Here is a 27,128-nt window from a genome sequence, read left to right on the forward strand (position 1 = left end):
TCTGACTGTTGAACAAAGAAAAGAGAGACAGAGAAAGAGAGAGACTTTAGTGTAGGGCTGTAGAAGTCACAGAAGGAGGGCATTACGGAGGATTTCAAGGAGCAAAATTCATCTAGGTGCTGTGACAGGACCTAATACATTTGTTTCAGATAGAAAATTAATTTTCTAATATTAAAAAGGTCAAAGAGAAACCAAGGCAACAATGACCTCTTTGTCATTCTTAACAAATTATCCAAAATGGCAGTGTCAAATTGGTGGGGATACGCCGGCCAGTGATGAATGCTTCTGGTAATCAGCCAATCAAAAAGAATTCTTCTTCTGCCTTTGATAAATGAGCTGGAAAAGCAACACTTTAGGAAGGAGATGGGTCCATTTGTTTCTTTGGTGTCTTTTCCTTTTTTTCCCTCCCTCTCCATTTCTCTCTTTTCAAAACAAACAACAGGGTAGCTTGGGAACAGATTATAGCTCCTTGCATCACTGACTCTTTCAGCCATTTTCCCTGCTGACCAATGTTCAGCTGCAGATGGTAAATGATGGAATTTTATGAAACAGCTTGAGCAAGCTCGCCTTCAGATGGATGGAGAGGAAGGTTACAGCCAACTTATAAGCAAATACTCAGTTGTCGTTCACCCCGTGGCTGTACTCGATCACACCTCTGTTTCACATTTCACATTGAATTTATTATGTGAATAATATGTTCATGATCTCTTTAAAGCTGTATGAAGCAATTTTGGACCAAAGTCACCAACAAAACTTTGATTTACTATCAGCTTAACATCTTCTATAGTTTACATGGTCGCAAATCATTGTCCTATTACAGTGGACTCAGTGGAGTCCTGTTTCTTGTAGCCTGATGAATGTAACCCCAATAGTCACTCCATCAACTGAATTTATCCCATTGACAACTTCTGTTTGTTGACAGCCTGATATAGCTTATCCCTCAGTGCCAAATAACTCCACCGAGTGTAGTTTAAACCAAAGAGGAGTAAACATGTGTGCTTGTGGCTGAACATGAGGTCTGATTGACAAGGAGCTACTCCCAGAGATGGAAAAAAATACAGTGGTGGTGGAGATACTTCAAGATAAACTGTGGTAGTGATCACAAGTTACAGTTATTGTTTGCTTAGCTTAACTGATAATAATAAAATAATTATAAAAGAGCCAAAATAACACCAGACATACTCTTAAATATTTGCAATTTAATCTAGAAACTACCTTCATTGTAATTTCGTGGCAACAGATCAAGTATAGGTGAGAACTCAAAGTGATCGCTTAATATTGGGAGGTTGGTGAGAGACGTTGGGATTTAACCATGCAAAAAAAAGGATGCACTGAGGATGGCTGAAATCTTCACGGGCCTGAAGAGATGGTGTTGATTCTCAGTGAGCTTGGTAGAGGTGGTGATGCTTTGACATGACGGGTACTTGTTTAAATCAATGTTAAAGTAAAAAAAAAATGAAGCCATGCCTTTGAGACACTCTTTGAAATACCACAGTCTATTAGAAAGATTAAGCTGGCACTATTCTATAGCTTTCTTACTGTCAACAAATCCCAGGAAAAGACAAAAACCAGCAATGAATTAGTCAGTCTCTCACTATTTTCCGGGTTCCTCTCAGTCGAACTCACCACCAAGCTCACTGATTCCTTCTGGAATCTGCAAAACTGGTCAAAAATGTATATTTTTGTCTTTATAAAACGGCCAAGTAATCTCCTCCTTTCTTTTTAACCAAACATTAATCAACATTGCATTTAATTGTACCAACATGCTCTATTTACTCATACAGTGCATTTGTTAGGGACTATTTTTAGTCATGGAGTAACATACTGTACATTCGGTGTGCTCCACCTCCACACCAGGATCCACCTGTTGACTTGGATTTAATTTCTTCTGAAAAGAGAATATTTTCCAATCTCTCTTTATACAGGCTGCGTGCTAGCCTTGATGTCAAACTGAAACTGTACATACTCTATATTCATATATTAATGTAACTGTTCCAAGTGGGCTGGCTGATGGGACTTTAAGTCACTGATTTTAAAACATCATTTCTGCTCTAGGCCAGAGTTTGCATAAACATTGGTGAGTGCAAGTGTTCTGAGCAGTGTTGAATTTATATACAAATATTTGTCAAATAAAAGTTTCCAGCCATAAATACCAATGCAGCGTAGATTGCTCCTGCTACACGCTTTGATTTAAATGGCACTTGTCTGGGAACTCACAGCCAGTTATTGAAGTTATTGCCTGAACAGAAGAAGGAAGCTATTTTCCCAGCAGAAAGAGAGCGCTGCTGAATTCACAATGATGGAGAATCACTTTCGAGGGCGTCTGTCACAAGGATGGTTGATGGGATTTCAAACCGAATGGGCTCCTTTGTGAAACGGAGGGCAATATGACTTTGAATTATGATGCCTTATGGATAGAACTGGGGGTATCTAAAGAAGTCGTGGTGACTGACAAAAACCCGGGGTCAGATTTGTATACATGAAGGTGCACAGTCTTTGCACTGCACCTCTAACTCAATTAACACTCAGAATCTGAACTGAAACTTGGAACTGAAAGAACCAAATATTTAACAGCAATGTAAATACAGTGGACTACACACCGAAACATTACCCTTATTATTGTTGTATCAGGACATAAATAGAGAAGCACATCCATCAAAAACATAATGAGTGAGTGGGTGACTTTGTTGTTTCTGTTGTAAATCAAAACTCCTACTTCTTTCAGCTCTGAGTTTAAAATTGTTTGAAATATATATGTAAAGATGTGTATAAAAGATTACTTTAACGTGAATGATTGGCAGAGACTGGATAAGAAGCTAAATTATAAGAATTCTTAAGTACCATTTATTCTGTGTTCTGCCAGTGGGGGAGAGTTTAGAGAACACAGTGGGATTTTCCTGAAATCCAGTTCAGAAAAGAAATCAAAACATACTGATGATGAAATGACACCCAGATTTTATGTAGAGCTTTATAATAATTTCCAGAGGAGGCTACAAATACTGTGTATTTAATCCTCTAGAGTCATGATCATAGGTGCAAGTTTTCTCATATCGGGTAATCGTTGTCTATTTCCTGGCCAAGTTGAATTGATAACTTATTTTTGTTATGAATCTTAAATCCAAATTCAGCATGTATCATATAAATTCAAACTATCATATAAATTCATATAAATGAATAGTGTTTCAAGGCACTGAAACACAATGAGATTTTCATGCCTACTACTACACTATACTATAAGGTTCAAACTATAACTCCAGGAAACAAGCAATTTTTTTTTTTTATGTTCTATGAATGTCAATGTTGGGGTGTGTTGTCATGAGGTGGAAAAGACAAAGACTGTGGCTCTGTCGTTACCAATTAAACTGTGCTTATCAGGAACAGCCCATTACAATTTATTATAGCCTACAGACACCATTAACACTAGTGTATGTGTCCTGTGAAAGCAACAACAACATAAAAATGACAAAACAGGGCTGCTATTTAAGATATAATAGCGCAGTTGTTTGCTGTGACTCTTGACTCTGCCATGCACCTATGAGAGTGACTTACTGAACCTCAGGGAGCTGTAGCCTACAGATACGCAAATATCATTTCAGATGCATGAAAATCCTGCAGTGTAAACTAATGTCTTTCTCCGACAAATGATAATTAGAGTAATGTTTCCGTGTTTAATTCTGACTTCACAGCGAAACAAATTAAAGTGCAATCACCAATATTTTACTGGCTCTTTGTACAAATTTACTATAATATGTGAGCAGGGCCTTGCACATGTTGCTGATTAAGTCCAACCTCTCAACTGTTACTTCAACAGCTGATAAGATTTCAGGGTTTATTAGCATTGTGTGGTCTTGTTATATACTCCTAACCCCCAGGCCATCTGAGCTACCCACCTCTTACTTAGTAAACTCAAGTTTTTAGGCATCATTTTGAGGTACAGTATGAAAAGTACTTTAATTACTAGCTCCCTTCCCGTCTCTTGGTTTTTCAACAAATGACCACACAGAGTTAGGAGCTAGAAAAAAAGGGCCACATATGCTAGCTTAGCCTGACTGTTCTGCTGTGGCTGCTGCTGATCTCTTGTTAATGGAGTCCTCCAGCAGAGCCCTCCAACCCTGGTAGCCTCATTAGACTCTATGCCCACTGTGTGAGATGAGCATGAATGGAGGGCAGCAGCACAGGGCCTCCTGGCTGCAGAGTTGGCATTGAAACTGGCATCTGGGAGCCCCAGACATGAGTAGTGTGTCTGATGGGATTAACTGGCTGTGGCGAGAGGGAGACAGAAAAGGAGAGGTTGCCCAAGCCTCCAAATTAACTCCGCAAGACTGAAGGCAATCATCAGGGAGAAAGGAGGCTACAGGAGGACAAGTGGTTATCAACAGAGAGGGAGACCAGCACGAGTGGACTCAGGAAACATATAGCACAATACTGTGTTGACCGGGGGCTACATCAATTCAACACACATGAGACTGAATATTTGCAAATGTGCAGGTAATGAGTGGTCCCCAATCTATTATTTTTTGCTTGTGACTTCTTAATACAAAGCAATGTCTACTTGTGGACTTTTGTTAATTGTTTCATTTTATTTTTTAGAGGACTGAAGAAGTAAAATTATACAGTATTTGAAGAAAAGAACATATTTCATAAATAAACAAAATTTAGTGTTGCAGAATTTAGTTTTTTCAATTTATGTGGGCTCAACCACCAAGTTTGGGACCATTGCTCTATATAATGGTGTAATAGTTACAATTCATTTCTATAAGTAATCGTCTGAGAGAGACAAAAATTCCCGTGGTGGCAGGAGGACATAGAGAATGATAGATTCATGCATTTGAAAACACCTGCTTGTCTATGCATTGCTACAGTACTGTGGTGGTGTGATCAAGTGCTAGCATGTGTATGTCTGTTTGTTCAGGCGGAGTATGTGTGTGTTTGTGTGCGTGTGTAAGCGCGTGTGAACGACAGGCATGAGTGGATCACCCTGCCATGACAGAGTCTATCGATCAGTGTGTCAGCGCCAGGGGAAAAGGTTAATCTGCCCGATGCCAGCCCCGCGCTTCACCCCATCTCTGGCCTGCCCTGCATCCCGCCCCGGCCCGCTCCCTCTCTTATCAGGATTAGAGGAGTGTACAAAAGGGCAGAGTATTCCCAGGACACACACTGACCTTCAGTAATCCCACCAACCTGCCGCTCTGCTTATAATTAACATCAGGAACAAAGAGAAAAATCCCTGGCCTGCCTGTGTAGCGTTCCTCTGACTGAAGAGACTAAAACTGGGAAAGGAAAAAGTTACAGTATAGTTAGAGACTAAGAGCATAGAGACTTGCTTCAGTAATATGTTTTGAATGGCCAAGAGAACCTAGCTGACATTCTAGTGCTGCTGACTGGCCTATCCGTGCCTCCCAGTGCACACACCCTAAACACAGATTGGAGAAACATGCTGAACCAAGCAGGGAAAAAAGAAAACTGTTCTTGGCAGAAGTAGACATTAGTGTGGTGAGCACAGAATGGAGAACGTATGTGTATGTGTGTGTGTGTGTGTGTGTGTGTGTGTTTGCTCACTGGGTCTTGGTTCATCTGCACTATGAGTTGTTTGACAGCGTGCAGCGTGGGGTGGGCCCAAGGAGAGGGATCCTGCCAGTGGCGATTCAAGTCGAAGCCCATCAGAGAGCACCTGTACAAAAAAACACACACACACACCTTATAAAACATATTGAAAATGAAGCTACCCTGTGGAGTTGTTGACCACTACTACTGCTATGGAACAATGTTTTTAAGAGTGGCTTCCCATTTTGTTTTCTTTCTGCCAAGTTCTGCCAAGAGTTTCCCACTATTCCACTGATCGACAGTTGGTACCGGTCATAAGCCAATAAATGTAGCAACGCGCCAACAAAGGTAAGGAAGAAGGAAACTACTAAGAAGCAAACATGTCTAAAATCACCCCCTTATTCACTCATTCTTTACTCCCTACATAGACACATAAATCAAGATTCCAGACTCATGAATTACTGTCATTTTGAGTCAGTAGGTGTAGAGTGTAGAGTCGCGCAACAGTACGTTTTTTGATGCATGGCATTGTAGGGTTGTTAGCTACTTTTTTGTTCCATCGTGGGAATATATGATAGTACTAAAACATTATTAACACATTCAGAATTTGGACACTCAAAATGGCGCATGGACAGGTCGGACAGACAGACAGATAGACATTTACTGAAACCTATGGTAATGACACAGGAGTCACTGATACTGTAGAGCAACCGAGCAAAGCAGCCAGCCATGAACAAGCTACTCATCCCAGGTTAACAGCCATTGATTTTATGCTCTGCGTGCAGCCTTTCCAGTCTGCTCTGCACTGTATCCTGCTGGGGTGGCTGTGTGGTATCCGTGTGCCTGTCTTTGTGTGTGTTTATGTGTGAGAGACACTGGAAGGGGATGGAGAGCATATGTAGGAATGAGCACATGTGATTGGTGAGGTGAGGACCATCACCATTCACCTCCTGTCAATATGCTACTCATTGGCACTCAGTGTGAATGCAAACTAATGAAAATATACTTTAATCAGTCACCAATCACAGTGAACAATATTACAGAGATTGTCAAGTGTTGGAGAGCAACTGGGATTCCCTGCAAGTATCTTTGGAGGCAGTGGAGAGGCTCCACCACTAGATGGCACTCACAAACACACCAGGGGGCAAGCTGCTGATGCTTATCTCACTGTGCATTAGTATTCCTGGGGCTGAGCCTATTAAGTAAAAGGCAATTATGAAGAAGGGAAAGGCAAGAGAGGAAAATAGAGGAGAGGAGGATGCCCACAGAGCTGCAGCAATAGTGTTAAAGACAGAGAGGAGGAGAGGATGGACAGAGAGACTGGCAAAGAGAACAGCCCTACGGCCAAATACGATCTTCTAACAAATGCACTGCTGAGAGCTATATGAATTCATTAAGCTCCCTAAAGGTGGAGTTAAGAGGGTATAATCCCACGTAGCAGGATATAAAACCATGTAATGTGTGAATTCTATTTAATGTGGTGATGCATTCAAATTAAGAATTAAAATATGCATGTGTGTGTGTGTGTGTGTGTGTGTACCTGTAGTTGCCCAGGTAGACCCCATCAGGATTTAGCATGGGGACAATCTTGAAGATCACATGATCTCTCAGGATCTGAGCCACAGGATGCTGGCTCACCAGGAAGTCAATCACACCTATCAGACACACACACACAGACACACAGAGGGAAAGAGACTTGAAAAGAAAACCAAAGACGGGCTGGCAGTTAATTGAGTTTTAAGAAACAAAAGGAGGAGGAAGGACAGCGAGGGGGCATCATCAGAATCAGGGGAGGAATAGGGGACGTCAAGCCCAAATCGATACAAATGGAATGGAGCTGACGGCGCTGGAAAAACAGACAGCGCACAGCGGGCTAGAAGCCAACTCATCTGATTCATGATGATGCATGCACACACACTCTGAAGCACAGAGAAACCGTCAGACATTGTAGGTAGATCAGATCAGATCAGATCAGATCAGATCAGATCAGATAGATAGATAGATAGATAGATAGATAGATAGATAGATAGATAGATAGATAGATAGATAGATAGATAGATAGATAGATAGATAGATAGATAGATAGATAGATAGAACTGTCCCTTCCTCAGAAACACCATCTTTGCACCTCGTTAAGGATAATGGACTTTCCTCAGTCTGTCTTACTGAGCTGAAGTGCTGGACAGGGACCACTGCTAAAGGTAAGGCCGTGCCCTCCGTCCCTCTATCAGACCATCCCTCCCCTCCTCAGACCTGCTACCCATAAACAAGGAAGTGGGACCCAAAAGGAATGAACCTGCCCACTCACCTCAGTCTGAGCAGGAGGAAAGGAAGCAAAAGAGTCATTAAATCCTGCTAAAATTGTCTTTTAGGTTGTTGTACTGCACAAGGAGACAATTTCCCAAAGGTTCTCAGTTTTTCAAGCTGTGTTATTAGTTTTCAGTTAGCTGAGCCTAGGAGTGAAGACAATACAACTTCTATGATATCCTCAGACCTTTTCCTGAGATACTATATAGAGACATGTTCTTGTATCTATTCCTATCACTTTCAGGAAGTGAACAGGAGAAATTCTAAATATTCATTGATGAGTTTTTACTGTATGTCGCATGTTTCAAAAGAAGGCATGTGAAAGGAGCACGCCACCAATTTTATACCTGAAATTCAGTTATCATGGGCGGTACTCAGTCTTGTGAAAACAGTTTTATAATATCACCTGTGGTTCTGGAGAAAGCCACAGTCTGAGAAAATCACTTTTGTTTTTTCACTTTCAGTACTGTATGCGGCAAGGATTTGTCCTTTCTTGTGAAAGTGAATACCAACTGCCGTTAAGTCTTTATTTACCTGAGGTATTATTATATTGTGTCATGTTGTCCCATGTGAGGTTGTATGACACAAATTGTAATTTTGGTCCCCTTCCAAATCATTAAAAACAACAGACATCATAAAATCTAACATGTGCTTATGCACTGCCAAACAACACACAGAGCAGAGGTGCAGCATCTAAATCAATCCAATGAAACAGGGCATCGACCCGACATTAAAACTTTACCTTGACAGACAAAGGAGGCAGGAGACTCTCCAGGGTGAACGCGAGCTGTAAGAAAGACCAATTTCTTCTCCCTCTCTGGACTCAGGTGGTCTGTGGAGTGGTACGGTGGGGGTGGGGGTGGGGGGTTAGAGAGAGGGAGGAAGGGAGAGAAAGGTGTAAAGGAAGGTAAAGACAGGGTGTCAAAGGGAGACAGAGGTGGTGTTGTTAATGCACAGAAGTTCTAGTAGACGTGTACACTACAATTCTAAGAACTCTCAGCCTTAGATAGGCTAAAATATTACAATTTTAAGTTGATATCAGAGTTGGATATATAAATAGCCTATTACATCCCAGTGTGAGAAGCTGGGTCAAAATACACACCGACCTGGCCGTCCATTTTCAGCCAGACATACATGAATCAAACATCAAACCAACACACAGCACAGAATATTTAACAAGCAAGGTGAATTATACATCTACGGAGGTTGGGGTCAGCCAGCAACAGGTGTGACCTGATAGAGGTCTTCTTTGAGTTAAGTCTTCAGGTCTGGCTGAAGACTTCTCTCTGACTAGACATTTCTGTCCTCCTCCTGCTCTCACTCTGCTTCAGAGGGCTTGTTGGGACAGATGAGTTGGACCTTGGATACTTATCTGGAGCATTTCCAGTCACTTTGCTGTTGAATTGTTTTGTATAAATAAAGGTTAATAAACCTTTCAACATCATTGTGAAACCTGAGAATGTTGAAATGGAGAGATTTTTTAAAACAAAGTGAGAGGCCTTGGATACTCCCCTTCAGAGGTTAGATGTTATTTTCTGCATTCTGGTGATATGAATGACTACATTTGAAACTTTCAATTACAGAAGAATGATCTCAAGTGTTTAAATTTATTATTGGATCCCTGCTGTGAAATTCTTGATGGTAAATTCCAGAGATCGTCTATGGTGTGTTTGAAGCCAGGATCAAAAAGACAGAAAATGTTTTATTCTAAAAGTCAAATTAACCTTCAGTTGTAAGAGGTTATATTAACCTCATATGTTGAGAATCATTCTCCAGTCTCCATTCTGCATTTCTAGCCCAGTTTAAACTACAAAGGTCAAAATTTTGCTGTCTTCTTGGCCAGTGTTTCTTCTCTAATCTGCTGTTGCTAATGGATGAAAGTGATTGTGTGCTTCATTGCTATACACAAACTTAATATCTTATCGATTCTTCCACCCACTTCTGCTGAGCAGAGAAAATGCTAATTAGCAAGAGGCTATGCACCTTTCCTTCTCCTTAATTCCAATTTAGCCTACGAGTGGCGTGTGTGTGCTTCTTGTGTGTGTGTGTGTGTGTTCATGTGTTTCTGTTTGAGTGGTTAGGGGTCGTAAACAAAAAAAAAAGTGTTGTTCCATTTAAGTACTCTCCCTCTGATTTTATTTCGCTTTTCTCTCCCTCTGCCCTTCACAGAGACAAATGGCTTTGCCATTCAGGTCTCCGTGGAGCGGGGCAGGCCGTTTGTTGTAAATGTGAGTGCTTGCGGTTTGGCCGGCCGCTGGGTGCTCGGTGGCTGTGAAATTCCATCACTTAGAAATTCTACTTTGGCCTCGACCCCAGGCCACCACACAGGCCCCTGATACAAGAGCACAGCCATAACACACACTCAAATACATACACAGCGTAGAGTGTAAAGCTACAATAAGGAAAGAAAAAAAAAGCATACAGACATACACACACAACTGTTCTCCCTACAGTAAAACCAAGAACCCAGAAAGTTGTGAGCCAAACCAGAGGCAGCTGCCAAGGTCCCGACTGTTGGGGAATTCAACCATCGTGGCCATGCTACATTTAGTCTCAGTGCTAGTGTGCCCTTGCTGCTTCATCAAAACAATCTCTTCCAGCAGGCTCCTGGAGCTTACAATGGATCCACTGTTTTTCCCACATCTCTCTGTGTGTGTGTGTATGTGTGTGTGTGTGTGTGTGTGTGTGTGTGTGTGTGTGTGTGTGTGTGTGTGTGTGTGTGTGAGTGAGTGTGTGTGACTATGTCTCCTCAGGGCTCTCACAAATGCTCCCCAAGTAGTTGTTGTGTTTATGTGTCTGTATCTCTGCAGTCCTCTGTATCTGGCTGTGCCCAGCCAAGCATTGTAGCACAAAATTAAGTTCTGCTATTCCATAGGCACTCCACCACCCAGAGGGAACCTGAGGGAGAAAAATACCATAGCTAGGCTATATGTAAAAGAAAATCACATTTTGGCTCGGGTGTGGGTGACATAAAACATGAAGGTTAGGGTCAAGTTTTGGTTGAGCCTCAAGAAGGCAGCCCTGCAGCAGCAGCTCCTGACCTCAAGGTGTCAGTAGAGCTCAGCAGGAGGGGGGAAGGGGGGTGGGGTGGGGGTGAAACAAAAGACAGAAGTAAAAGAGAAAGAGAAGACAAGGGATTAGACTGGAAGGTAGCTTTCTAAGGCAACACAAATGATCTAACTCTCTCTCCTGGAAAAGCTTTTTTAGAGATTGTAGTAGGAGGGCAGAACAACAGAGAAACAGCAGTTTCAACAACAAATGCCTTCTGTGTCGAGAGCTGAGCTGAATGTAAAACCAACATCACTGACAGTTAATTTATGAATATTGGTTTTGCATTACATGTGTGTACATTAGGCTTGCAACTAACAATTATTTAAATTATTGATTATCTGCTGATTATATTTTTGATTAGTTGATTAATCATTTAGTGTTTGAAATTACAGAAAATAGTAAAGTATGCACAATTTCCCAGAGCGCATGGTGACACGTCTAAAAGCCTTATTTAGTTCAACTAACAGTCCAAAACCCAAAGATATTCCATCTACACTGATGTAAAACATATGATGTAACATATAAAAGGCTGGAACCAGCAAATCTTTTTTATTTTTGCTTTATAAATGACTAATGATTATTTGTTAATTAACAAAATAGTTCCAGAATAATAATCAATTAATTAACTAACTAGCTAACTATCGTCTGCTGTGTTCTGAAGTGCTCAATTAAACCATACTATATCTTTATTTTTGTTACAAGATATTACAAGTAATGACATACAAGCCTTCAGCTCTACTTTTAAAGTATTCATATGCTAGGCATCTAAATATATTTCATTGCAGCCATGCTGGTGTTGTAATACCTACTTCATGGTCATTTACGATGGTCTTTAACTTGATTTCATCCCAGGCCTCTCCAGGCCTGACACAGAACACGACTGAAAACATATAAAGAATTAGGAGGAAAGAGGTAAAGAGAAAGAAATGAAGTGAGAGCGGGAATGTGTGTATCACAGACTGGAGGTGTATGTTACAGTAAGTGGGCGGAGGCTGAACGGGTGGGGATGGGGGGTGGGTGGATGTGACAATGAGTGAGTGAAAGCGGCAGAGGCAAAATTTATGCCCACACTTCCAAATCAAAGTGCTCCCTCAGCATATTTCTCACCTGCCAAAGTCACGCGCTGCACTGTACGGCACATTACTGCTCATTCTCTTGCTGCTTGCCAAGAGGAAATAAAAAATTAAAGGATGTCAAACTACGATCAGCTCTGATAAATATGTAAATTACTGGAGAGAAGAAAAGTGCCTGTGAAAAACAACATAAATCTAATGGATTCTGAAGGTCACTCCTGATTGTGCTGGTCAGCTCTTTCTGTGACAGCAGTACTGGGAACTTTGGGCTCAGTCTCATAAGTTGTGACATGATGTAATTAACTGAGATCTTCTTCATCATTCTTCTTCAGCAGGTACAAAGGGAGCCCTGTCAAGACCTTCTTGAAGCCTTGTGGAATATATTTAAATACATTTACCCACTTTAACTGTAAATTTGATTTGAGAAGAGGCAGATTTTGCTTACTTTTTTAATCTCATTGGTGTCGAAACTTTCTGATATGGAAGGCTGAAGGACAATTTTAAGACTGGTACTAAACTGAATGACTACAGTAATCTTATTGGACACTAAATAGTGTCTTAGATTTTATATTAAACCAGATGAAATATGGATATCTAAAATCTTTGGCACACTGTGAAGAGGGTATATACTGCACAGTGATACAATAAAAAAAAAACAACGTCACACTGGCCACAGTTTTATACCACATTATACCAGAACTCTCAAACCAAGGCCTCTCTATATCCCTGTCTCCCCCTCTCTCTGCTCTGTGGGTTTTACACTGTAATAAATTAGCCTCACTTTGGTGAGATGGCAACAAGACACGCTTGGCGCCCTGCTCAGTGCGTCATATCGAGGATGGGCGCGAGCTGTAAATTGTCACTGGCGTTGAATTTATACAGAGCCTTGGGACGAGATGCAGTACCGTGTACTGCCCAGCTGAGTGAGCCCCAACAAGCATCAAAGCTCTGCACCTCTTCACACCCCCCTCGCTCCACCCGCTGACACCACCCACTCTGACCATCTCAAGGACAAACGGAGAGAGAGGAAGAAAGAAAGAAGAAAAAGAGAGACAGAGAGGGATGGGGATATGCGCTGAAGTGCGGAGGGCTCTAAAGTGATAAGAGTTTTATGATGCTGTTTTCTTCCCCAGGAATTGACCAGGTCCCTGACTTAAATTCTTGTGCATGTGCATGTGTGTGAGTGTTTGTGTCTGTAGGTGCTGCAGAGCCTGTGGCGTGTCGCAGATTTATTCAGCTCATCTTATTGTGGGGAGGTAGGGGCACTGCCAAGGCCTCCTCACACATTCATAAAACATCCCCTGTCACTTAACACATTACACAGCTAAACTCTCAGAGCGGGAGGAGGAATTGACTCCCTGCGCAAACATTGCTAATTCTCATGAAATAGGGCCATGGTGTTTTCTCTGAACAACTGAAATGACTGAGAAAGAAGGTTACTGAGGGAAGGATATTTACACAGACAGTTAGATGCACAAAGATACAGAGGATGACTGATTAAAAGACAGAGGACAGTGAAGGGCCGACAGGGAGGCCAAACAGTGAGGCAGACGAGAAGAAAGAAGGAAGAGAAGCAGAAAAACCTTGTCTTCAGTATTCAGAGTCAGTATTTACAAGTCCATTCACCTACCAAACAGTCTATATTTTCATTTTATTAATTTAGCCGTTCAATTATACTTTTTGTAAATTGTTGGTGTGACTGTTTTAAAGCCCCCAACATATTGAAGCAAAAATCTGATAGGGAAGTACTGAATACTACTATTTTTGTTGGCTTAAAGGTAGTAACAACAATTGAGGTATTGAATCTAAAATGACTTGAATCTGCCAGTAAAATAACCACCATTTGTTAGTTAGTTTTTCTTTATATTCTTTAATTGTAGAATGGAAACTCTCACCAGACAAAAATACAGAAAGACCATTTGTTATCTTTTTTGTGTTTATTATGAATTATTGTACCTAAAGTGCAAAACGTGCTCAACCTGCTGTAGCGATATGTATGTACTGTATATGTACTGCAATTATAATAATAGTCATGCCAATAAATCCATACTGAAGTGGACAGATGGGCAGTAGAGAAAGTGATGGATGCAAGTGAGACAAAGGTGAGAGGATAGGCATTGTGGATGATACCACTCTGTGGTATCCGTTAAGTCATCTCAGTCTGTCATCTAGTCTAGTCATCTCTACACACCCTCGCCTCCTTGTACCCTCCCTCCTTCGCTTCTGCCCTGTCTCCTTGGCCATCATAGCTATCTTGTATGCGGATGTAACTGAAGAGAGCAATCAGAAGCATAAATGTGATGGTCAGAGGTGTTTCTGAGTGTGCGTGTGTGTGTGTGTGTGTGTGCGCATCTGTTTTTTTGTGCGAAAGAGAGAGAGAGAGAGAGAGAGAGAAAGAGAGCGCAAGCCGATGTAGGGGCTACAATGGCCATGTCGATTGGCATCACAACCACACAAAAAGGGGAGGGACAGAAAGAAGGAGAGATAAGAAAATTCGGAGAGTCATAAAGGGATGAAGGATAGAGAGAGACAGAGAAATAGAGAAAAGATGAGAGAGAGAGTAAAAAAGAGACGGAGAGAAGGGCACGAGCAGAGGAAACCCTTGAGAAGACAGCATGTAAATACGCCAACGGCGGGCCTCTTAAGTGGAGATGAAGAGGCGGCAGGATAAAAAGCTCTGAGCGCTGTGTGATTATGGATCAATTTGCCGCAATCAAGCCCCCTTATGGCTGGTCCCTGTGAAATGGAGAGATTTCTGCTCCTCAAGGGCAGCTGTGATGACAGTGGAGGTCACAGACGACAGGAGTGACAGAGTGACAAAGGGAGACACACTGATGGAGGCAGACGAGAATCGAAGGCAAGGGAAGGAGGGGAAACATTTTGTCCTAAACAAGGTGCTAGCCAGACATCAGCATTCAAGCCTGAGCTGAAGGGCTTTCTAATTATGTTAATGGAGAGAAGTGGTGGTGAGATGCAGGCCTTTGGCCATCATTGACCATGGAGCACACTGCTACTATTGTCAGCTCTGGTCCTGTTAGTGTCACAAATGAGTACTCACGTGGATACAACCAGGACAATAATAAACTAAATGAGGACTACCCTATTTCATACACTATTAAAATTTCTGTCATGAAATTGAATTAAAGCAGCAGAGTCATGTACTGGCATAAACACAGCAAAGCAGAAAAGTAACTTAACACCAGGCAGAAAAGCAGCGTGCCACTGCTGCCTCAACCTCTACTTCACCTCTAATGACCATGGAAGTGTGCTTCGTTGCACCTGTAACCACACACAGCAGTGATGTCACAGCGTACTGACACACTCTGGATTACACTTCTACGTCACTGCAGCAAGGTGAGCTGTTCAGTTTAAAGTTCAAAGTATTTTTATTGTCCTTTATATGGGAAATTGATTTGCAGGCTATACAAAAACGCACATACAAAGACACACATTGCACCAAACACTTATGGACATCAACAGACAGTATAACATGATGGCCAAACTGATATGTAAGCATTAGTTGATCAAGGTCAAAGTACAAAAGTCAAGTAAGCAGTCTGTGAAAATAAGCAAACATCAGTAAAATATTGTCATTTAACAACTGAATAGCAGCGGGAACAACTGAAAACTTTTATCAGTTAAACCACTGGAGGTCAGCAAAAACAAGATTTTCAGGGTTGTCGATTCGCTTCGTCATAACTTAGCTAAGCAACAAGTTAAATAGCCTGAGGAATGGAAAAGCAATCAAATACTGTATATATACAGTATTACAACACGCATACTTTACATTTTTATCAATATGCTGCTGAAGGTGAACGATATTGAGACATAAATGTTTAATCATCTCAAGGGATTTAGCTGCCATTCACTGAATAAAAAGCTAAAAGAGCCAAGGTTGAATGAACAAATTAATGATGAATGATGTTCTTGAGTGAGTTCAGTTCATTATCATAACCTTGTCAGACATAGTCATTGGAGGTTATTAAGGTAAATATATTCATTTCATATATGTAATATATTTATTCAAAAAATAATCTTCATCACTTTGAAATATAGTATCATTTGGAGCTACATCCAAGCTCTAATAAGCAGAATCACATACTCATTACAATGTTACTCACTCTAGATGCTGGGGTCAAAAAAAAATGTGGTTACAGGAAAGAAAAGGTTTAGAAATCCTTCCTCATGACTACTGTCTATTGTGTGTATGTGAACCTTTATTCTTTGTCTAGTCTTCGGGGCCAACAACAACTTCAAGCTTTCCTTCATGCCTTTCAGAAGAAGCCTGTATCTCTTACAGTCACACACTGTTTTATGGAGCCCTGTAACTGTTGAGAACAAGTGTGATAGACAGTTGGCATAGAGGGGGAGACAGAGATTCACAGAGAGAGAGACAAAGGGGGAGCTCTGTCAAGTATCAAAAGCAATAGGCCCTTTTAGCGATATGATACGGACGTCTGGTGCAAAGTCAGAGACGGGGACTGCTTAGGGTTTCAAGGCATTGGTCACAGGCCCCTCTGAAACCCTGACTTCTCCTCTCTTGCCTTCAGAAAATGATGACAGGAGGAGAGGAACATAAAAAGGAGGGATGGCTGGTCTGCGCGCGGCATGATACAGAATCAGAGGCGGCCAGTAATAGCCTTTTTTGAAGAATGTGCCACTGAACTTTAAGGGCTGTCTTGCTTGAAAGGACAAGTTACAAATAGGAAGAAAGGAGAGGGAGAAATGATTTCCCAGGGATATACCCCCAACTGTGCTGCCCTATCGCCGCACCGCAGTGTAGGAGTGTGTTTGTGCACGTGTGTGTGTACTGTACATGACTGTGTATTTGAAGAACGCAACATGCTACAGGAAAAATGGCTGCATGTGCACAAGCAAGACATGAACACCTCCATCTGAACTGGAGTGCTATATAGACAAAGAGGACAGTTTGTTCTTAAATGTCATTCAGACCAGTGATGCTTTTCAGAGAGAAGCTGTAACTAAAACCCATCTGACAAGCAGAGCAGTACAGACAGATGTACAGACAGAACGGATCTGTAGTTCTTTATTACTCTGTCTCTTCCTACCTATCAATAATTTCTGAGCCACAACAATATAGCCGGGCTGAGGTAAAAAACCATAGTCTATCCCAGCTTTAATAACTACCATCACGCCTCCCAGCTATGTCTTTCCGTCAATTTTTTTCTTCCTTTCTGTTCTGTTTGATTCTACCTGTTTTCTTGTCTCTCATCTCTTTCTTTCTCCTCACATCTCTACAACAACTCAAAGTTACTGTAGATGTCGTTCAGTCTGCATCTCTGATACACATACAAAGTATACAAACCACTTGCATGTGTGCTTGTGCTTGGAAGAACTATATATATGTATATGTATGTGTGTGTGTGTGTGTGTGTGTGTGTGTGTGTGTGTGTGTGTGTGTGTGTGTGTGAGGTCATGTGTGCATTGCGTGCATCAGCGCAGCTCAACAGCAGCGACAATGTCATTCAGCAGTTTAGTAACAGGCCATTACCTTGTTAATACCAGCCTAATGGGCGGTCTGCTATTTTAAAACCACAGTCATGTTTGTGCCATTAACAACCACTTAGTGCTCCACTCAAATCAACAGGCCACTGGGACACACCAAAAACAATAACAAAATAACAACGACAATGTGAAATTATGCCCCGTCTCTTAATTAACACCAGAAACATAAGAGTCAACAACATTTTGCTTTAGATCATTTCCCAATTTACACACAGTTTTCAGATGTGAAAGGATAGAAAAACTTGTACTCTAATCAAAAAATAATTATATTAAATCTCAGCTTTTAATTCTCGATGTTATACCAGTTTTGAATTTAATGTTGCAAAAAGTGAATATACACCCAAAAGCAGCCAAGAATGTTGCTAAGCCATGAGAGGAAAAGCTAGGGAGGCCCATTGGCAATGATGGAATTTAACTACTTAAAAACAATTTTGAAGTACTTGTGCTTAACTTGAGTACTTCCCTTTCCTGTGACTTTCTTCTTCTATTCCACTACATATCAGAGCCAAATATTGTACCATTTACTCCACTGCATGTTTTGACAGCTTTCATCACAAGTTACTTTGCACGTATACATATTACATATTCTTATGAGTTCAGCTACACGGCAGTATATGAAGTAGTTGAATCATTAATTATAAGGCAAAAATAATTATATAATAATAGAATTAATAATAATTCTGAAAAGGGCCATTCTGCATAATGACTAGTTTTACTTTGGATACTTAAGGTATATTTTTATGCTAATGCTCACATACTTTGTTTTCATGTATTTTTACATTGTGGTATTGCTACTTTACTGAAGTAACAGATCTGATTTCTTCTCCCACCACTGCTATTGGACGAATATTTAAGTATTATAATTGTTATGGTGAAACAAGCATTACTTTGTTTTAGAAATGTACAAACAGATAATGACATGTATCATGCTGTCTGCTACAGTGTCTATGTTGATGCTATTACTGGAGGGTGTCAAACTCAAAAGATTTATTGTTTCATTTCTTGAGATTCTTTTGGGAAGTAAACTCATTTGCTTAATTATTGTGGCAACAGCTTATCCTTCCCTGCCCACTACTTACTGTATGTACAACATCTCTGCTGGTAGCCTGGTACGGATCAAACAAATGAACTACAATGCAATAATTTTTGAGCTTTAAAGGTGCTCGTAGTTATATTTTTAACTCTAGATAGAGGCAGGCTACTTCTTTTCCTCTGCTTCCAGTCTTTCAGCTACGATAAACTAGGTAAACCCCCCCCCCCACCTCTAGCTTGTTCCCCAAAATGTTGCTCTATTCCTTAACACTTGCTTACCCAGAATAGGAAAGCATGGCTCTGTTGCTTCTGTTTGCTCCCAACAGCTGTCTTTATTGTTGCAACTATTACAATTTCCGGCTTTTTTGTGTGTCCCAGTTTAAGAGCTGCATTCTGTTCTTCTCAGCTGGGCAGCCAGCTCTTACATCAGAAAATACTGTGTGACATGCAGTCAGCGGCACTGTTTTAAACCGTGTGCTGTCCAGAGGAACAGCCTACTGTTGCAGTAAGAGGTACTGAAGACTTGTCAGCTGGGTTACCTAGTGCTGCCAGATCACTGATGAATCAAAAGTAGGAAAGGAGCAAAGCAGTTTACTCAGGGTTATTAAACCATGTCAACACTATATGGTTTATGCAAGCTATTGTCCCTTATAGGCCAGAAAACAATTTGACAACATCCATTCAAAACACCTAAAATATTTGGATAAAATTTGTATATGAAAGATGTGCTATATTCAATTATTAAATGAAAATATAAATACATTTAAGTATTCTGTATATCAATAAGTATCTTATATGACGATCACATTTTCAGTTGAGTCATTTAAATAGATACAGAAAACACGGCAAAATACAGCCTGCAGGGCTTTCTAATTCAATTTTACCATCTCAAAGAGAATCAGCTTTCTTTGAGAATCAGTAGCTTCTCTCTGAAGTCTGAGAGGAAGCGTTGGGCAAGAAGTCCTGCATTGGAGGCACAGTCCATTTCGGTGCATCAATCGTTTACACAGGCTTTGAACTCGGTTGTGGGTATGTTCAGCTCTTTAGTGATTTCTAAAGCTTTCAGCCAAATATCAGCTCGAGTAATAGGCATTTCGTTTTTCACACAGATAGTCATACACTCTCCTGTCAAGCTTTTGAAAGCCCGTTTGGGGACGCTGGAAAGATTTTGTCTGACTCTTAGCATTTTTAGGCCTGTCACTTAGGACTCGCCGTCTTGACAGTTGTTGATGACTCTTGCTCATTGATCACCATCATCTTAAATTGGCATTGCAACTCTTTCAATTCCAGGTTATCTTAAACTACTTTTGAGACATTATCACTACACTTTTTCCACCCAAGATAATCACTGTGTCCCTCTGTCACTCCTCCAGTTGTCAAATTAATTTACTTTGGTAATGTTAAAACAAAAATTTAGTTTTACAGACATCGGTTGTAGTGACAGCAATGCCTTGTCCTGAAATGTAAACAATGCCATCAGTAGGATGAAGAGACACCCAAGTCATTTTCTCAGGTTCAGCAAATCCAGAATCTAGAACTAGATTATGGTTGTTGAACCACCTACAGTGTTGTAATGTATGACGACTAATCTGACCAAGCCAAGTGAGAATGTTCAAGCCTGATGGCAAAGTGTAGAGTACACAAACTGGCTGCCATTGTGATAGAGAAGAGTGCTGACAGACTTTATATTATGTATTGATCATTACAATCACCATTGCACAGAAGGGTAAAAAATCCTATATTAATTAATTTTCTTTTATTTGAAAATCAGAAGTGAATGCATTTTGCTTTCACTACGTGAGAATTCACAACAGAATAATCAAAAGACTATCATTCTACAATAGGAACCCATCTCCTTCCCAAACTGAATATTACCTCATCTGATTGATATTGATGGTGGATTTTGCATTCTAGCCCGAGCTCAAGTATCTACATTGTAAGATCAAAAAACAGATTTCATTCGACCCGCAAGGTAAATTGATTGATTGAATTTTTTTTGGTTTTGTTTCTGTGATTAAAAATGGTGAAAAAAAACAAAACAAAAAAAACAGTGATTCATCTCCTCATCTCTCTGTAAGTTAACTTGAAAGGATTTAAACGCAGCATAACACCTGCTGTTAATACAAAATTCCTGATAAAGCTGACATCAAATGTCTCAGATAACATTAAGGCTTATCGCTGGAAATTAAATGACTTCTGGAATATCTAAAAAAAAAAAAGAATTTTTGAATTGTATAACTGCTGAAAGGAAAAAAAGATATAAGGTAAGCTGGAGAGTGAGAGAAGTGTGAGAAGCCAGTGAATTTCAATGAAGATCCTCATTTTTTTAATGATACAAATACTACAGTGAACACCGACATGCATACTTTTGAGTAGCTATATCACTGCATTCAAAGCCTATACAGAGTGTCTACAATGAAAATTAACTTCTACACTTGAAATTAAATGGGCATTGAAATGGTAACTGAACTCATGACTCCTGTTTGTGTCTTTCTCCTCCCTCTCCTGATTGGCTCGCCTGATGCAACAACTGCATGCTGGTTGGTTTAAGATTAGCGTGGTTGCCATGACAACATGCCAGCCATAGAGCTGTGTTGGAATGGATGTGTGTGTGTATATCTGTACATGTCTGTGTGTGTGTGTGTGTGTGTGTATACTTTGTTTGAAGTGGCAGGCCTTTTCAACAGCTTTGATCAGGGAAATGTTTGTAGTGGGGGCAAACCTGGAGAACAAACAGGACTTCAGAGAGATTAGCAATCTGTGGAACACACACACACGCACACACATGCACGCACACACGCACACACTCACATGCATACACACATACACATAGGCTGTCTAGAAGTCAGTTTCCTGAATAAGATCAGCCACACGTAAGACAAACTGCTCCTCAGCTGAAAATTACACTCTTCCTATCTTTCTCACATGATGAAGCACAGATGAGGAGGAGGCGAGAGGGATATAAGGAGTAGCCATATGTGCTGGCTGACATCCCTCTGTTCTTTCCCTCTCCTTCACACCCTCTAGGCTGATGTTTTTGAAGAAGATACACCAAGAACAAGTGATCTAGAGTACAAAATCTATGTGCCTATGTGTGTGCCTGTGCCACCCCTGCAGGGCCAGTGTAAATTCATCAGTGCTGAGGAGAGGCCAGGTGAGTTCTTTTGCAGCCAAGGTGTGACACATGGCCCCTACGCTCCTCCATCATGTCATTCTGAGCAGTAAGATGTGTGTCTGCGCGTCGGTGTGCTGTATGTGTGTGTGTATGTTTGAGAGGACGAGTCAAATGTGTGAGCAAGGAGCTCACACAAATACACCGCATTGCCTGGGCCACTCCTGACCCCAACGCAGACGGACAGCATTGTAGCTATTCTCAGAGCCACAAGCACATTACTCAGTTCCCAAGGTAGGATGATAAGTCATCCACTAAGGTCGCAGGAGGTGTTATGTCTCTCACTGCAAGTAGTTCAGAGTTTGAAGAATGGAGGTACAAGACTGAAACAAATGGCAATGTGCTCCTCATCTCAGTTAGCAATCGAACAGAGTGGTAAGTCATGTTCCCAACTCCCAAACTAACACTGGGTATCAGAATGATAAAACGTGTCAACATTGTGAAAAAAAATCCATAAAATAATCTCCCTCTGATCGGTCTGTCCTAAGTTTCACATTCCAGAGATGGATAGTGTTCACTTACAGTACAAACTCAGCAGCACAGTATGTTTCATTTTGAGATCAAATTTGTTGTAAAACATTATTAACAATTTCGAAATTGTCCCTCTAGATATGACAGGACTACTTCTTCTGAGATGGCACTGGTAAATTTGTCAGAGCTTTATCAATCCTAAGATTGAAAAATATATGATATAAAAAATAAAATAATAAACATCTATAATTTATGGAAAAGTTAATGGATCACCAAAAACAGTAGGCGTCATCCTCTGGGGAGTAGGAATGTCTGTACAAGATTTCATGGTAATCCATCAAATAGAAGAAGAGATTTCAAGACCAAAGTGGTGAAGCAACTGACTGACTGTCATTGCCATCCCAAGAGCAATTTTAGAACAGTTAAATATAAACTTAAAACTGTACAGTACAGTACCACCTGCCCTTTATCCCTGAAATACTAAGAGATAAAATGAATTCAATTCACTCAAAAAATAATTACAAAAATATTCCAACTCTGTGCACAGTGTCCTCTGGTCACTCTCAACCCTAAAGGAGTTAAGTTTAAAAAATATGAAAAATATAAATTTATGCAGGAGCCTTGCAAAAACAACTCTCAAAAGAAAATAAATCAAGAACACAAAATGTAACACAATAACGCAAAAAGCCGAGTTCCACATGTAGGGTAACCTTTGTTTTTTTAGCCAATCTAAGGGTCCTTTTCCTGTTATTGAAGGAGGGAGGTTGGGGGAGGTCGAGAGGCAGGCAAGCGAGGTGGCCTGATCACACCCTGAGAAGTAGGCCCTGAAGGAGTAGATTAGAAAATGGTGATGCAATATTAATTGGTGATGGTGCGTGCCAGGGAGTACAGGGTTGTCCAGGGTTTGTCTCCCTGAGGAAAAGCTGTCAGGAGCTAAGAGAGACAGACGGGATGAGCCCCTGACCTTGTCTGTCAGCCGGTGGACGAGAGGAGGGCTGGGAAAGGAGACCCCCAGTCCCACTGACACTCAGATCAACACTCTGCCAGTCTACGGCAAGCCTGCTGGGACACAAATTTGGATATCTTCCTTTCATGGTGTGAAAACTGTTATTTCAGATAGTAGCAATGGTGGAAGAGAGGGAGCGAACAAGGCAACACAAGCATATGGGCGAGAGCCATGTGTCATCTGGGGACACACAAACACTGGACACATGTCAGCTTCAATTAACCCTCTCCCATCTGTCTGTCTCTTTTTCTCTCACTCTTCCTTCCGCTACTAGGATCTCAACTAGGTCAGGCAGTGCAGTAGACCCGAACATACAAGGTGCAACATAAGAAGGAAAAACAGCATACCTGCACAAGCAAGAGAAACTTTGTTTTTTTTCTCCTTGTATCACACCAAATTCAAAGTCTGATTCTGTTTTCTTTTTCTATTCACTTAAACCATCCCCTGTAAAAACAGATCTACCATATTAAATTATCAATGCTATGGACTTCAATAATTCAGGCTACCCAGCAGTGTTATGCTGACAGTGTCATGGAGTTCCCTGACATACTACTGAATGTCCCTCCAGAGAGCTTGTCTAAGTTTGCCTGCTCTGCAGTCAGTGGCAAACTCACCGCTTCTGCCAAAAGGTTAACAACAGCCAATGAATGTAGAATAAGGAAATGCATGATGGCATTTGCAGCAACATATTATCTTCTGAGAACACCTTATATATACAGTCTTTAGCCACAGAATGTTAACAGGGAGGCTGGTGAGATATAAATATACAAAGAGACAGGCAACAGACACACACAGATGGAACAGAAAAATAAACACATTATTCTTCCCTGTCTTACAACCTCTTTTTGTCCTTTTAACCCTAATTAAATTCAACACCAGATTACAGTAGCTTCAGTACCACACATCCTCCCATGCAGAGGAATACGGCTGTTGAGGTGTGTGCCAGAGACAGAGTGAAACGTCACGCTGTAACGCTATTTCCCTGAGTCTGACAAATGAGGCCCCGGCTGCGCTCTGGTGTTGGCAGTTACCTATGAAAGAATGCATCAATCCAATTGGCTCTCCTGTCCCCACCTGTCACACAGATGCACATTTTCACTTGTGGCATGCAGGCACACACACACACACACACACACACACACACACACACACACACACACACACACACACACACACACACACACACACATACAAAAAACATATAAACAGGAATTATATGTCACAGACATGCCACCTCTCAGAGTTCCTATCCTCTGTTCCTCACCAGTCTTTTCTCATCCACCCCTGACACCTCGTGTCAGATCCCCTCTTCTCCTTCTCCCTCTGCCTGTCCTCCCCTCTCCACCCCCCCACCCACCCCAATCTGAGATCAACACCTAGCTGTGTGCAGGTGCAAGGCTGCTGGCAAACTGTCAGCTTGAGTCTCCTTTACTTAAACACACACACATACACACACATACACTCACAGCTTGGCTCCAACAGAGGCGCTTCCCACTCTGTGAATTGGTCTCCACACAGCAAGCTATATCACACTCTCACTGTCAACACATAAAGGAAGACTAACAGTGAGTGTGCTAAAGGTTGGAAAACACTGGCTGGGGACATGGAAGGAAAATAACACAAGTGAAAAAAAGAGAAAATTGATTCTCTTTGGGCATAACTTGAAAAAAACCTTTATTGCATTCCCACTGTATTTTAAAAAAGAATTTTAAAGGTCCCATATTGTAGAAAATAAGATTTTTAATTATTAAGCAGGTCTAGATGCTATAGAAATACTGTGAAAGTATCAAAGCGCTCAATCGACAGAAATTTACATAGCCCCTAACCCCTGCCCTAAAACGAGCCATTAGGATCTTTGTAAGTTTGTGATGTCACCATGAAACAGTCATCAACCTTGGCTATCCCCCCAGCACTACCAACCTGGACCCACCATCCAATCTCGCAGGACTTTGTTTCTCCAAGCATTTACCTGAAACCTGATATATTTTTATTCAATCTCTATAAAAGACTCTTACTAGTGTTTTGTAATACCAGCAAACTTTGCAGCTTTTCAGCTACCAATCGTTGGATTACTATTCATGTTCTTTTCATTTTCTGAAAAAAGGATCAGCTGCTTGACGGTTTTGTCTCTGTAGCTACTGCTCAAGCAAAGCATCTTTCTGTTATAACTTCCCCATATATGCTGTTGTTACGCTGTCGCCGGTAGATATTCCTTCCATGCACTGGCGGCAACAGAAGGGTCAACTGCTCCTTCTCCATCTCCTGGTAATCCACTCGCCATATTCCCCTCTTGCTGTCCCAGCTGCCCAATCACCCACTTCCCTAATGTCCCCTGATGGCCTGTCTGGCCTTGGCGCGCACTGGCACTGTACTGATCCACCCTGAGGGTCTAGCAATGGGTCTCCACCACTGCTGCCCTGGACCGTGAAGCTGCAGTCACCGCAATGCTGCCAGATGATCCAGTTGCTTGCACCAGAACCAGGCCTAAGGCTCCGGTGTATAGCTCTGCACAAAATCCAGCTGGAGCATTCCAGTCTAAATTTAAACATCTGTTAGGCTCATTTCAACGATTACTGACGATCGACATTATGGGCAAGTTTTGCCAAGTTACAGTCGTGCTACAGTCGTGCGTCACTCATAAGAGCCAATGAGAGGCTCTGACCTTCTCTTCTGATTGTCTGGCCACCTCCACTGCATCTGACCCAACTCACCACCAGGTGGTGATCAATTGACAGCACTTCTCTTCACCTGAGTGTCCGAGACATGTGGCTGCAGATCAGACAAAGTCGATCATTGATCTTAGGCCTAAGGTGTTCTGGTACCAAGTTCATGAGTGAGGGTAGGATGGAGTGGTAGAATGACAGGTGGATCAGTGCAGTGTCAGCAGTAAAGTGGGTGTTGTACCAGACCGTTGTGGTGAAGAGGGAGCTGAGGACGACAAAGCTCTCAATTTACCAGTCGATCCTCATTCTGACCGCACCGTATGGTCATGAGCTTTGGGTAGTGACCAAAGAATGAGATTGCAGATACAAGCAGCTGAAATAAGTTCCTTTCACAGGGTGGCTGGACTCAGCTTTAGAGATAGGGGAAGGATCTCTGACATCCGGTGGGAGCTCGGAGTAAAGCCACTGCTCCATTGTGTTGACAGGAGCCAGCTGAGGTGGTTCAGGCATCTGTTTAGGGTGCCTCCCGGGTACCTGCCATTGGACGTCTTCCAGGCACAACTAACTGGTAGGAGGACTCGGGCTAGACTTAGAGATATTATATATCTCATCTGGCTTGGGAACGCCTGAGGTTCCCCAGTAGGAGCTGGAAAGCGTTGCTGTGGACAGGGGCGTCTGGACTACTTTGCTTGACCTGCTGCCACCGTGATGCAACCCCGGCAGGAAATGGATGGATGGAAAAACAGAGTGAATGATTTTCAATGTCTTATGAAGTAACTGTTGATTCATATAAACTAACAATAAATACTCAACAATTCATGCTACTTTGTACTTTGGCTCCACTGCATTTCAGAGGGAATTGTACTTTTACTTAGAATTGTTCTGATGGGTGTGTGTTTTCTTTGCTTTGCTATTGTATGTAGAAAGTTGTGTGTTTACATATTATTATGATTTTTTTATACAAATTAAAACATAGTGGGAAACAGTTGAATTAATTAATTTTTTTTTAGGTGCGGTGGTAATAAAATCCTTTATGAGCCTGTCTCTTATTAGAATATTTATATCATGCTACTTAGCTTCAGGCACCTACAGATCACTCACAGCGTGGTACAGAAGAGAGAGCTCACACACATTATGAGAATGACCCTTTTCTGTGCTTTTGAGAATAGACTGAATAGATAAGATTTATTGAGACTGATATCAACATTACTGATTTAACCACCAAACATTAAAGATATGCTGATATAGTGTCAATGTACTGGCTGGAAAGGTAATTAAGGATA

At 41.3% G+C, this 27,128-nt stretch overlaps 1 protein-coding gene across 1 annotated transcript in view; it reads right to left on the reverse strand.

The window, feature by feature from the left end:
- The window catches only part of agbl4 (ATP/GTP binding protein like 4), a 269,553-nt gene that overhangs the window by 21,657 nt on the left and 220,768 nt on the right, over window positions 1-27,128 (reverse strand). The window contains exons 7-9 of the mRNA XM_022737892.1: window positions 8,594-8,683; window positions 7,085-7,199; window positions 5,560-5,671 (exon numbers count right to left, since the gene is read on the reverse strand). Coding sequence (XP_022593613.1) covers window positions 5,560-5,671; window positions 7,085-7,199; window positions 8,594-8,683 — 317 coding nt within the window. The remainder of the gene's footprint in view (window positions 1-5,559; window positions 5,672-7,084; window positions 7,200-8,593; window positions 8,684-27,128) is intronic.

Source organism: Seriola dumerili, unplaced genomic scaffold (assembly GCF_002260705.1).
Source record: "Seriola dumerili isolate Sdu_G_001 unplaced genomic scaffold, Sdu_1.0 BDQW01000002.1, whole genome shotgun sequence".
In the NCBI taxonomy this organism is placed as follows: domain Eukaryota; kingdom Metazoa; phylum Chordata; class Actinopteri; order Carangiformes; family Carangidae; genus Seriola; species Seriola dumerili.